Source organism: Lepidochelys olivacea (genome assembly GCF_965140295.1).
Source record: "Lepidochelys olivacea isolate rLepOli2 genome assembly, chromosome: 5".
NCBI lineage: Eukaryota > Metazoa > Chordata > Testudines > Cheloniidae > Lepidochelys > Lepidochelys olivacea.
This window is the reverse complement of record NC_140415.1, coordinates 86,465,626-86,480,199: the sequence shown is the minus strand read 5'-3', so window position 1 is coordinate 86,480,199 and position 14,574 is coordinate 86,465,626. Positions and strand designations below refer to the sequence as shown.

Below are 14,574 nucleotides of genomic sequence, written 5' to 3'. Positions count from 1 at the left end.
CTTCTTCAGCCGATGGACACTGGATTCTTAGGCTGGCACCTCCCTGATCATTCAGTTATTATCCACACCAAGCATCCATCCACATACATCCTCTATCTCTATTTTAATCACAATTGTTAATACAGCAAAAGGGTGGGGAGTCTCTGGGTGCTGTTTCTGTTGTTAGAGTATTGCTTTGAGTCTCTCTCTCTGTGAATTGCTTTGAGAACAGACTCTGTCTTAGAATGTACTAACACAATTAGCAGCTTGCAAGTTTCACACATAGAGGGAGAGAAACAGTACCAAAAACCAAGAGACCTCTTAATTAGTAATACCCTGGAATTTAAACTATAGGGAATCAAACTCATTTGTGATTTTCATACAGAACTTCTTTAATATGATCCAACCCTTTTCTGGGGAGGACTGGGTCTGTGAAGCCGATCTGGATATTGCTTCAGCAGTTCAGTGAGGCTCTTAGAGAGTGGCAGGTGGTGCAGTTGGAGCTACAGCAGGCTAAAGGAACTGCAGCATTACCTTTTATGGATCCTGCAGGAAAGAAACAGTAACAGGTACTGGGTAGATAAGAGGAATCCAGTGAGCTGGAAGCCTGAGACTTGGCCAAGAAGATGTTATGATTGTGGACAGATGGGATATTTTAAGAACGGCTTGCCCTTGGGTGAACTTGGAGAAAGACGCAGAGAAACCAGGGCAGAGACTAATAGCTCTCCAGGCAGAGAAGCCTTGGAGAAAAGACCCTGACAAAGCAGGGCAAAGAGACTGCAAAAGCTCTCCATGTCAAGAGGTCAGAGGTGGGAAATCTTGTCTAATCAGGACAAAGGACTGTTAAACGCTGTCGAGGCAGAGCAACCAAGGAAAGAAGATCCTGAGAAATCAGGGCAGAGACTGCAAATAGCTCTCCACATAGACAGGCCTGGGCGAGGAGCCCCTGAGCAAGCAGGGCAAAGACTGCATAGAAGGGGACATTAACCTTCAGATAGGCTCACAAACCTAAAGCCTCTTCTTTGGGATTGGGTGTGGGGGGAGGTATGTGATGGGGTGTACCAGGTCCTTTGAGGCCCCCTGCTGGAGGCACTGCATTCCCACCCCACCCCACCCCAGGAAAAAGTGGTTAAAATTGATCTTCCAGGGCTGCCTAAAAAGGCTATATAGAAGCAACCAGTCAGAGCAGGCTCAGATAAAAGGAGTTGCAGGGCTTGATCAGGTCAGTTCCTGGGTGGGACCAGAGGGGCAAGGAATGACAAAAGGCTTTAAACAGGCTGCGTTTACCAGACTTGGGAAAGAAGACATGAAAACTGAAACCCTAAGGTAACCAATGAAAGGAACAGGACCACATGGGGGGGAAAAGCCCAGGGAATAACTGCAGCAAACAGAGCAGCGGTTCATGGCTGCTGTTTATAGGGTCCCTGAGCTGGGACTCGGAGTAGTGGGCAGGCCTGAGTTCCCACCACTGGGAAAGTGACCTACACCCCGAGAAGGGGAAAAGGCTCTTTTAGAAGCCCAAGTGAAAGGTGGGATTTAAAAGACCAAGAGACGGGGCTGAAGACCCTAGCGAGGGCAGGTAGCTTGTTGGACTTTTGATACCGCTGAGAGAGGTTTGCTTTTTGACTATGTGACTTGGCTGGAGGGCTGAGCCACTGCAGACCTACCAAGCAGGTAGGTACCAACCTATAGGGGAGGTGCCAGGACCAGGAAAGATTGCAGTATCACACCTAACCGACAGGAGGAACTCACGAGAGGTGAGTGTCCCTTGTCACCGTATGATTTTATTAACTTTGCTGAATGTTCATTTTGTGAAACTATACTGAATATATAATAAATAGCTGGAATTTTTTTTCCTAGGCTTTCCAGTTGCAAAGTAAATTCTGAAAGCTTGTGTAGGTAGCTGGAGGAAGCTTATCCTGAAAGCAGTATCTCAAGTGGAACAGTAATATGCTGTTTTTGGTAATTATCAAAGTAGTACAGAAACTGCAGCAAGTGATGTGAATCTAAACCTTTTCACATTTAATGGAAATAGCATTCATGTGTTGTGAAATCTGACAGCTCCCTTGTGATAAATTCATTAATGTTGGCTGCTTTAATACCAATTACTACCTGAGATCAAACTTTACTTATACCAAAAAAGCATACACACTGATCTTTCCACTTATTAAATGTCTGGTGAAATATTGATATTGAAATTTCTATCAAAGTGTTTTTCTTTTAATGAATTAGCCACTCACTGTTCATCCTCTAAATTCTGTTTAGATCTCAAACCGAAAGTAGCGTCAGTGACTGACATGTAAATTGTTCACACCACAAAACTGCTGCCCTACTTAGTGCGTTTGAAAGTCTCTCTGCTGAAGAGAGGATTAGGAATTGTGTTAATTTGAGAGTTGGGAATGGTGAGAGGAAGCTTGTACAGGATCAAACTGCACTACACTTGTTTGATTTCTAGTAAAATGTACAGAAAACCTATCTAACACACTTCTGTCAAAGGTGCCTAAAGAAACAAAACTAAAACAGCATCAGCTTCTAGCAAAACTCTGCCTTGATCAAAACCTTTACCCACAGACATCAGGTACTATCGAATCCCTTGCTCTCCAAAAGCCAACCAATTTTCAGTAATGTTTAAAATGATACTTTGCAGGGAAACAAGAAGACTGTCGTGCCATTTTTAAAGATGCTTTTCAGTAAAATGCTTCAAGCATTATAAGCGTTTATCAGGCTCATTAAATCATATGTTATACAAACCTATACAAATAGGTTTATATCTAAAATAATCCAAAAGTAGCTAGAGAAGTAGTTTTTGATTAATATTTATAGAAATTATTTCTTCTGCACAATTTATTTGACACTCTGGCAGTACAAGATTTGTGGGTCTTCCTTAAGTGATGATGAGTGCAATAGGATTAAGATCATGTTAAATTATTTCATCAATTTTTTTATTCATAAGTACTTTTAAAGGGCAAATTTGCAAAAAGAAAAGATTTACACAGAAATAAAATATGCCTCAAAATATCACCAGAGCAATTTAAAAGTATTTTAAATAAATTTTTCCTGGAATGTGCACTACAAAGAGAAGATTATCATTATTCACACACTTAGTGTGAGCTTGCCAAAGTGAATTGGGCAAAATTGAAGGACCAATGCTTGACATAATTGGAGGACTGTTGAATATTATTGTTTTGCTCGTAGAGCTATCATCTGCTTAGGGACAAATTACCTTCTAAACATTAAATATCACTCCAGTGAGGGGGGAAATTCAACAGCTGTATCTACTCTTGATTTTATTAGTCACTTACCCTATTTGTGCAGCACTTGCATGTGCAAAGGCAGCCTATATGCATGTCTGTCTGAAAATCTGGCCCTTGATTACGTTGCTGGGATTCAGTGTTAGCACTTACTTACCAACATAAGAATGGCCATACTGGGTCAGACCAAATGTCCATCTACCCCAGTATCCTGTCTTCTGACAGTGGCCAATGCCAGCTGCTTCAGGACATGGTCCATGATTGAGCCCCCACATGCTACTGCAGTACAAAAAAAACCATAACAGAAAATAGGTTCCCTTCACACCTTTTTAGATCAATTTTCAATCTAAGACCATAGTACATTGGTTCACATTCAAGCATATGGACCATCTTCCACTAGGAATTCATAAATACATCAAGCAAGCTGGGAATATGGCAATTATCCATCTTAATTTTTACTGTCAATTTAAAATTATGAAATTGATGTTTTAAGATCCCAGATACATTAAGCACTTTTTTTTTGGTAAAATGGAAATAATAGTTTGTCATATAACTGATTGATTAGTTCTTACCATCTCACCAAAAAAAATGTGTTCCTGTGGTGGTTGGGGGAAGAAGTTGGTAAACCTCTATCAACTTTTTCTAAAGGTTCAAAAATGCGGTTGCAAATCACTTGGATGTGTGTTTAACACTTCCTTTCCTTCCTCTACCCCTACATGTGTGCACACTTTTGTATTTTGCATTGATATACATCTGTAAGGATTATTAGTATCTAATCTTTTAGCACAGCTAGTGTATTCTTTAGATGTATGGTGGTGGTAATGAAAAGTGTTTCTCTTTTCATAGTGGGGGAGGGCAATGTGTCAACAGAGTGGTTTCAAGTGTTTTTCTTCCCAAATAGTTGGCTGATACTCTGAAACTTGTTCAACACTATGGAAGTCTGCAAGATGCTAGCAGAACTCAGGATATATTTTGCTAGTTAAGATTAGGTAGTTTAGCAACTGTAACTTCCCTAATTCAGTTGAACAACAAAAGATTCAGACAGACTGATAACATTACAGTAATAAGCTAATAGTGGTTCTGGTCTTGTTTATGTAAGGATAAAACCAAATGCTGTAAATGGAGAATGGCTGTAAATACTGAGAATTCTTCCTCCAGTAGCTACTCTTGAGGGCATTCTACCCCAGAAAATTAAAAATTCTGCGCACAATATTTTAAAATTCTGCTAATTTTATTTGTCAAATAAATGTGGAGGCTCCAGCATGGAATTGGAGAGAACAGGCCACTGGCTGCACAGAGGTTGGAGATCACTGTGCAGCTCCTCCCTGGGACATGGACTCAGTAGTGAGGCTGCACCCAACCCTGACAGAGTGCAAGGACCTGGCCTGCCCCAGAAACAGCCTAGGGCCCTGCCCCTCTGTGTGGGCAGGCACACTCAGCAAGGTAGGATTCAGGTGTGGTGGGGCTTAATGTGACTGGATCCAGGTGTGGGTTAAGAGGGTTCTGAGTGGGGCAGTCTAGGTGCGGGTGGCTCAGTGGAGGAATCTGGGCGTGGGATCTTGATGCATCGGGACTTGTTGCGAGTTCTGGATGCAACAGGAATGGGATGCTGCAGGGGGTGGGAGTTGGTGTGTTGGGGATAGAGCTCGGCAGGGGAGTCTGGATGTGGGGGGTTCAGTTTGAGGCCCAGATGCTGGGGGAAAGAGGCTCAGTGGGGTGGGGATCCAGGTGCAACTGGTTGGGGCTAGGTGGGGTGGGGATCCAGGTGCGGGTGGCTTGTCAGGATGGTTCAGGAATAGGGGGAGTGGGGCTCTTCGGGGAGGTTTTGAGTGTGGTGGGTAAGGCTCGGCAGGAGGGTCTGGGTATGAAGGCGCCTGGATGCCCGGAGGTCGGGCGAATGTGGGAGCAGCTCCCTGCACAGGGATTCCTCCCCCTGCAGCTGAGAAATGATGGGTGCAGGAATCGGGGGGTGGAGAGAAGGGGAGTTTGCAGAGCTTCCTGCACCCGGGGGAGTAATATGGGGGTGGGTCTGACCCAGCCCCAGATGCTATGCAGGGGAAGAGGAAGCCCCATCCTCCCCAGCCCAGCACAGGGTAGGAGCCACCAGCCCAGTCTTCCCCAGTCCTGCCTCCTGCCCCACAGTGATTTACCTATCTGTCAGCTTCCTGGAGCACCCAAAACATACTGCTGGGGAGGGCCGCATGACTGCTTTTGTGCCTTCCCCGTCAGAAAGTAATTTTTCTGCAGGGAAGCAAATAAATCTGCAGGGGACATAAATTCTGCACATGCACAGTGGTGCAGAATTCTCCTCAGGAGTAAAGAGCTTAGGAAATGATGGATCCATCAATCAGATGGTTACAGCCTTTCACTTGTACTGGTTTTGAAAGTTAAATGTTAAATTGTTTTGGAATTGCTTATAGTTTGGAATCTTTCAGGAAAGGCGATGAAAAAGGTAGAGAACAAATGTGTGGCAGTCACCCTCAAAGGAAACGTGTAGGTTTTTTATACTAGTTTTACGACATTGTATTAAGCCATAGAGGCTGTGGCAAATTGGGCATTCTGTCTGTACCACTTCTGAATTGCTTACAATTTCTTAAAAATGATATCATGAAATTCCTACTTTTATTTTCTGTCTTTTTAACCGGTTACTTATCTGTTAGAGGACCTTCCCTGTTATCCCATGGCTGCTTAGAGTACTTGTCAGAGGTTTTCTGATAATCCAAGTACACTATATCCACTGGATCACCCTTGTCCACATGTTTGGTGACCCACTCAAAGAATTCTAATAGATTGGTGAGGCATGATTTTCTCTTTACAGAAGCTGTGTTGACTCTTCCCCATCTAATCATGTTCATCTAGGTATCTGATCACTTTGTTCTGTACGATAGTTTCAGCCAACTTGCCTGGTACTGAAAGTAGGCTTACCGGCCTGCAATTGCTCAGATCGCCTCTGGAGACTCTTCTAAAAATTGGTGTCACATTAGCTATCTTCCAGTCATCTGATACAGAAGCTGATTTAAGTGATAGGTTACATACCATGGCTGGTAGTTCTGCAATTTCATATTTGAGTTCCTTCAGAACACTTACATGAATACCATCTGGTCCTAGTTGCTTATTACTGATAAATTTATCAGTTTGTTCCAAAATTACTTCTCTTGACACCTCATTCTGGGACAGTTCCTCAGATTTATCACTTAAAAGAATGGCTTCAGTGTGGGAATCTCCCACACCGTTGTTGTGTTTGGAATTTGAACATACAGGTGATCTTGACCACAACCACTATCTGTTTTAATCTGACATCTGAGTAGAAATTAAAAGTGTATTTCATGCAAGTTTAGCTCCAGAAGTATATTAATTCTAGGATTTTTATTCAGAATACTTACATTTTTGGGGGGGTTTTTGTTCAATATTTAACTCCCATAGAATTGCAGCACTTCATCTACATCTTGGCATTCAAAACAGCAGCCTTTCTTAGCTCTCTGCATGAACGGAATATGTTCATTTCCCAATCATTTATGTGTTGTTTTCTCTGTTGCAGGGCATGCAGGAGTGTCTGCCAGCATGATGAAGAAGAGAACTTCTCACAAGTAAGCGATTTCTAAAACTTATTTTTATAAATTTCAACTGTTTGTACTTCCCAGTGTAGGGTTTGTTACCCAGAATTACGTTGTTAGAAATATGTTCTTATTACTGCTGTTCCAGCCTTTACTTTTTGTTTTACGAACAGTGTGGGATTGTGTTCAGGTAATATATATCCACTGGCAGATATACATTTGTTTTCTACATTGCTTTTGCTCACAGGCTTGCTTTTTAAACTTACTTATGTTTGAATAGCACCATCACTTGAGAAACAAGATCATGTGAATAAAATGGTATAAATTGCTTGAAGACTTTAGGGAGAGGAAGTGGCAAGGAAAGACTATAGTAACTTCACTGCCTAAGTGGTGCATTGTGACTAGGTCAGTATAAAGCTATTCTCATCAAGTATTTTTAATGATAACTGCATCTGGAAAATAACCTCAGACATATAATAGATTTCTTATTACTACTTGTGTTTCAGTAATTTCATTTCAAATACATTTTTGTCATGGAGATTTCCCATATGTATTTTTTCAAATGCGGTGATTGAGAATAATTCAACACTTTTATAAGGATGCTTTATTTTTTGTTAGGGGTATCTCATCACCCTCCACACACTCATCACTCCCCCAAAAAAAGGGAATTAATTTGTTGTTCACCTTGTGATTTTAAGAGGGAGTAGATGATGGAAAGAGCTATTCTGAGGGAGGAGAAGGTATAGTCTGGACATGTTTGATCTCATTGTTTTTAACAGCTAAATAGATTGGGTCTGGCTAGTTTTCTGATGGAACACTTCAAAGACAAAAACTGAGTGCAGGTGCATTTTATGACTATTAAACATTTTTTCTAAGTGCAAAAACCTGTTCATTATTTTTCAGTGTACACTCTTCTACAAAATAGTATGTGACAATCCAAGGTTGCTGGTTATCAATAATAATTTCTTAAATACATTCAAATGTGTTCCTCAGCGTTCCATCCAATGTTCAAACAGATAGAGGAATGGATCACAGAACTAAAAATTAGTAGTAGCTTGGGCATGATTCCATTAGATTTTTATATGTAAACAGAATGTACAAAGTACACAGTGTTTTGGCTGTTTCCCTGCAGCCTGACTCCCCCTTATTAGATGTTTCTGTCAGCTGGTATGCTTTCTAAGGATGATAGTTTTGATAAGGCCATTCAGTGAGTAATTCTCTGAGCACCTCAGGGGCAGCCTCCCACCTTACAGGAGGATGGGTATTCGTCTTCTGATAGTGGGGATGTTTCACTCTCTTACCTTTTTAGGTGGTACCTTTCTATGACCCATATATGTTTGCTAGTCAGGTCAGGCGTGGGAAAATATAGGCATGTTAGTTCAAAGACCCTAGTTGGTACTCCTCCATCCTGGCCACTCTCATTTTATCCATATGGACAGACTGCTTGGCCTCGCTGGTGCCATGGTCATATCCTAAATCAAAGTATTCCTCAGCTTCAGTTTCCAGGGTTAAATCTCATTCACGCCTAGATCTGCCTGTCATGCAAAAGCAACCACAGCAATCTGCAAGTATTGTTGAACCGGACTCTCTTCTTCATCAGTTTCTGTATGAGTACATATTTCAGCAACAAGTTTCTGAAACATTCCCAGAGAATATTCTGTCGTCTTCACAGAATGAGGCTGACTGTTCGTCAGGCATCTTCATTAGATGATTATAAGTCATTTCAAGAATTAGTCTGCTGAATGGTCTGCCAAAGCTTTGTAGAGCTACCAGCTACCAGCTCAGACTGTTCAAGAAAAAGAACATATTATTGGTAGGGCCCTACCAAATTCAGGGTCCATTTTGGTCAATTTCACAGTCATAGGATCTTACAAATTGTAAATTTCACGATTCAGCTATTTAAATCTGAAATTTCACAGTGTTGTAATTGTAGGGGTCCTGACCCCAAAATGAGTTGTAAGGGGGGTTGCAGTACTGCTACCCTTACTTCTGCACTGCTGCTGGTGACAGCGCTGCCTTCAGAGTTGGGCAGCTGGAGAGTGGCAGCTGCTGGCGGGGAGCCCAGCCTTGAAGGCAGAGCTGCCACCATCAGCAGCACAGAAGTAAGGATGGCATGGTATGGTATTGTCACCCTTACTTCTGCGCTGCTGCCTGCAGAGCTGGGCCCTCAGTCAGCAGCCACCACTCTCCGGTCACCCAGCTATGAAGGTAGTGCAAATGTAAGGGTGGCACTACCATGACCCCCTGCAACTCTCTTTTGGGTCAGGACCCCCAATTTGGGAAACACTGGTCTTCCCTGTGAAATCTATATAGTGTAGGGTAAAAGCACACAAAAGACCAGATTTCCTCGTACATCTGCTCTCCAAACTGGGACAGAGAATGAATGTGAAAAAGTCTCATTTAATCCCAACACAGAAGATAGAATTTATTGGGCTTCTACTCAATGCTCAAACCTCCATGGAATACCTGTCACAGCCAGATTCAAGAACATTATAGAGTTGATCAATCAACTTCATAAAAATCCGTGTACTACAAGAAGGATATGTTTCCAGCTTTTAGGTCCCATGGCTTCATGTACGCTTGTGACCCTATTGACCAGACTGCATTTTCATTGTGGTCAAGACTGTTTTTGGATTGTCCATTTCCGTGCTGTTGACAAAATAGATATGGGGTAAGCATCTCTTAAGGAGTTGTGAACTCCCTCAGCTCATGGAAAGATCCACATCGTTCTTCCCAGCACCTTACACGAGTCACTAGTGACTGATTCTTCCTTGTTGGGTTGGGGAACCCATCTCAACAACATTTACAGTACAGGATCAGTGGTGTCAGAGAGGCATGCCTTCATATCAATACCCTTTAGCTCAGAGCAGTAAAGCTTGATACATGGCCTTTCTACCTCATATCAAAGATGAGTGTACAGGTAAGAATTGACAATACCACCGTGATGTTTTATGTAAACAGTGAGGAACCAAACCAATGCTCTTGTGCAGGGAAGCAGTCCTTCTATGGAACTGGTGTATCTGGCACAACATAACACTAACTGCAGTGCATCTCACAGACCTATACAACATGCTGGCAGGTAGAGCATCCAGGTAGGCATTTTTCTCAGAATCATGAATGGTTCATAAAAAAATCAGTCAACAAGTCCATTTTCAGTCAGATCTGTTTGCCACTGAACAGAACAAGAAATGCAAAGCGTTTTATTCCAGGGAGGGACGAGAGTCTGGGTTCTCAAAGAGATAACTTCATAATCCCTTGGACTCACGGTCTATTATACACTTATCTCCCAATTCCTCTGATCCCATATGTGTTAAGGAATTCAAACAGGAGAAGGCCTTAATCATCCTAATAGCTCTAGATTGGTCCACGCATGACTGTTTCACAGAAATCAGAAATTCTCGGTATTGGCAATATCACTTACCACTTCTACTAGACTTAAATGTTTTCCCTGTTATGAGTAATTATCCAGATTTGTTGTCACTACACCTCATGGCATGGAAACTGTCTGGCTAACAGACTTGGAGAAGACTTGTTCTGGTGATATATGAAACATATGGATTCAAAGCAGAAGGCAATCCACAAGGACAAATTATACTGCAAACTTGGATCATTTTTCATCCTGGGCGTACCAGCATAATGTTTCTCCATAAGAGACATCAATCTCTCATATCATTCAATATCTATTATCCTTATAAACCTCTGGTTTGTTGTTAAGCTCATTATGTGTTCGCTGTCTCCGCATATCTTCCCCCAATTCAAGACCATCCAGTTTTTTTCTCATACTTGTTAAAGTTTGTGAAAGGTATTTTTAGAGTTTTTCCTTCAATAAGACAGCCCCCTCCATCTTGGAATCATAATGTGAGGCTTACTAACCTGATGGAACCTCCACTGGAGCCATTAGACTAATGCTCATTACTTCATTTGTCTATGAAGACTACATTTCTCATTGTAACTGGCAGAATGATGGCAGTTTATTCACTCCCAAACTAACACCCAAAACTTTCCTTTATAAGATGTGAAACAAAGAAATTTCTTTGCAGGGAGTGAAAAGTTACTTTCCCCAAAACCATGTGTTTTGTTTTTAATATTTCAATTTACCTAATTACTTATGGAATTTCTTTTGATATCGCAGTTTACATGATTGATAAACTAAAGGGATTTCTATTGCAATCATTTTTTAAGAATACCTGTTGAAACAAGCCTAATGAGTTAAAAACGTCTTTCAGTGGGTCATTTGATAAATCACAGAAAATATCTGTGATAACAAATACGTCTTATCACAGAACATAATTGGATTATAAGAACCTCATATCAATTAATCAGGCTGGTTTATTATAACACACTTCTATAATAATAGAGATCCTTATTAGTTTCCAAGGGTTCCTTCCTGGACATATGGGCTATGTTAGCAAGGTAAGGGAAAAAAACAGGGGAAAAGATTACACATTCCATTATTGAATATATATTTCCTTTATCCACTAAGGTTCAACTGAAGGTCAGAGAAATTTTAATAGGAAGAGGGCACTAAATTTATAGTTGCACAGCATTAAAGGGAATTTGGTTAACATATAAAATATGTTATATTATCTACTATATATAGGACTTAATATCTGAGTCATTTTAATTGACTAGAACAAAACCATTCAGGCAGCCCCCTATGCTATTTATATCTATTGCCGAGAAATCCAAGGGTCAGGCACCCTCAACTCGGAGAATATCTGAATGGGTGCCACACTTCATAAAGGTATGTTACGAGGTGGCCAATTTAGAACTTCCAGGTCATGTTAGGTTATATTCTACCAGACCACAGGTCACTTCTGCAGCATCTCAAGGAAATACCCATAGCTGATTTTCTGTATGGCTGCTGCTTGGAGTAATACTTTCACTAGCCATTACTCCTTAGTTCAGATGCCCAGTTTGGGAGGGTTGCACTGCAGTCTTAAGTAAACTCACAGTGATATTTCCATGTGTTCACAACCCACCCTCCTCTCCATGATACTGACAAGTCTAATAGTCTGTTCTTCATAGTGGTGCAGGAACTGAGAATCGGTTGGTCACTCCACCCACCCTTATAGCATTGAGGATAGGGTTGCCAACCCTCCAGGATTGCTCTGGAGTCTCCAGGAATTAAAGACTAATCTGTAATTAAAGATTATGTCATATAATGAAACCTCCAGGAATATGTCCAACCCAAACTGGCAACACTACTTGAGGGGGAAGGGCTTAAGGTAATCAAGGGAGCAGGTGCAATCAGCAGATACTGCTGACTAAAGCATTCTGTTCTCCAGCACATCGGGCATATGCACTCAAAATGGAACACATGTAAATACCACATCTCTAAGAAATCCAGTTACTATAGGTCAATAACTTACCCTTTTACTTTTCTGGTGCCTAACCAAGACTAGGGTTTGGATGATGTCAGTTAATGGCTGCTTAAGCCTTACAAGATGGAGATGATTAGCTGGGGGAAACAAGAAGGCATTAACAAGGTTTGTGGACAAATCCCTAGACTGAGGGGCCTCTTTCTGACTTTTATTAGCAAGCTGCAAAATCTAGGAATCTTATTTGGTATTAGGCTATGGTGAGGTGATCAAGTAGCAGCAGTAGCCAAAAGTGCACTTTATCTGTGCCTAGCTAGGACTTTACCTTTCATCTCCAGGGCAAACCACCCCAGTTACCTTTTTTTTTGGTCACCTATCAGGTTATACTATTCTAGTGCCCTCTACAAAGCCCTTAATTGTTTGGGACTTGACTGCCTGACAGCTTGCTACATTACAGCATTAGGCATTGCAACAAGTGTTGTAACACAGGGCATAGGTATTTACATCATTATTGTGTCTTGCAACAGGTGCCTCTGCATCATTATAGTACAACTGCAGACAGGAAATGCAAGTATAGCAGTTGCAGTAGAGCAATCATAGTGGTGCTTCTCACCTTTCACTTTGATAATTCAAAGTACCGGCTCTGTCATATTTCAAGGAGGATCTCTAAGTAAGAGGACAGCCTACTCTCAGCAATACTAATGAGAGTTAAGATTAAATTTTAAAAATCCAAATATGTTAAGGTTTGGAAAAGCACAGTTAGGGCACCCAAACAACTTTAATTGCACTGTAAAACTTTTTTTTTTTTTAAAGTAGCGCTAAACTAGAATTAAGTTATTACATCTGTTCATTGACTTGAATATTTTCCTGATGTATGACCTTAATTTGAAATTGTAAATCTCAGTATAATAAAAAACTATTTGACGTCTCTTTGAGTGTAAAACACTTTGGAAATAGTTATTCTTAAATTCAGTATCTTTTGGAAGAGATACTGGTTCACTTTTACTTTGTAAGTTTGCGTTCATGATGCTTTCTTTAGGCAGTGGTATGTTTAAAAGTAGCTATGAGCTAGAAGCTTGTTGGTTATTTTAAAGATAGTTCAGGCCCAAAATTTAAATTACAATGATTGTGGAACTTTATTTCACTGAAAATAGCGAGCGGTTTTTATTTAAATATCCCCCTGAATTATTTGCAGTCCCAATATTGAAGCATTATATGCATTATGACCAGAAAGTGAAATGGACTATAAACAAAACTGAAACAGAGTGGTTCACTATGTCTAAAATGAGTGAAATGCAAAGCATAAACAGCATAAATGATGCGGGGGAGATATTTTTAAAAATTCAAATTTAATTCTAAGATATTGATAACATGTTCGAAAACTTGTTTAAAATGATTTAAACTTGGCAGTGTCTCTTTGAACACTTGTCCTAATAGATTTTTTTCAGTTAGCATTCAGAAAGAATTAAGCTTATTCACCAGACAGTTAATCAAAAGATGACTTAGCGTGGGACTCTGTTGAAGTAAACTTATTGCTTACAAAATCAGATTATTTTCATTGTATAGGAACAAATTTCACATTACTGATACCTTCCTAATGAAATATTGCTGACATTGTAGTGGATATATTTAGTAAGCAAATTTAACAAGAGAAATTAGCAAAGACCTGTTATATCTCTTAAACATGCATGTTTTGAAAAGTTGCTTATAAAAATGAAATACTGAACTTCATGTTTCTGCTGTATTTAATTGGGAAAAGGTTTAAGTTATGTATGTGTTATAATCTGTGATGCCAAGGTGGCCATTCAAAGCCTTTCTAGAAAATACTGCTAAAGACTGCATATAATTGTGACAGAAGTGAAATCTGAAAATGAAGAAAATACTGTTAAACTGCCCACCAAGAAGTTCGTCGTGGAGAATGCAAGGCTGGAGTGAGAGAAACTGTAGAGGAATTGCAGTTCCCAGTGAATGTATAGTTATAATTGTATCTGATGGAGCAGTACATTTCCTACTTCAGCAACCTTATAGAATGATGGAAGCATTTTATAAACAGTTTTTCCAGATCTCACTGCTATCTGTCATTTCTTGGATCTCTGCCAAGCATTATTTGTTCTGAGTGCAGGTCCCTATTGATATTCACTGGGATGAGCATGTGCTCCATGCACCTCAGACAGGAAGATTTTTCAGTAGCAGTCCATGCCTGCACTCTACACCACCTCATGTTCTGAGCTGAGTGTGTAAGGGGTTGCATGAATTGTTTACCTTCTGGGTCTTCCTGGTTAGTGATCCTCACAAGAGATGCCTGTACTATCTCAGGGAATTACACATTCCTTCTAAGTGTGAGAACTGCCATTCTTTCCCCCATGAACTAGACAGTCTTGTGAATTCTAGCTTTGCAGATATTTAATTGAGCTCTCCATGGGGCCCCAATCTGATCCTGGATGTTGAGCTCCCCGGCACATTGACTGG

The 14,574-nt window shown here is 40.7% G+C and overlaps 1 protein-coding gene across 10 annotated transcripts in view; it reads left to right on the top strand.

Annotated features, from left to right (window-relative positions):
- The window catches only part of SPIN1 (spindlin 1), a 109,927-nt gene that overhangs the window by 81,359 nt on the left and 13,994 nt on the right, over positions 1-14,574 (top strand). For all 10 annotated transcript variants that reach the window (XM_084629288.1, XM_084629281.1, XM_084629279.1 and 7 more), the window contains one exon: positions 6,769-6,817. In XM_084629288.1, the coding sequence (XP_084485414.1) occupies positions 6,769-6,817 (49 nt within the window). The remainder of the gene's footprint in view (positions 1-6,768; positions 6,818-14,574) is intronic.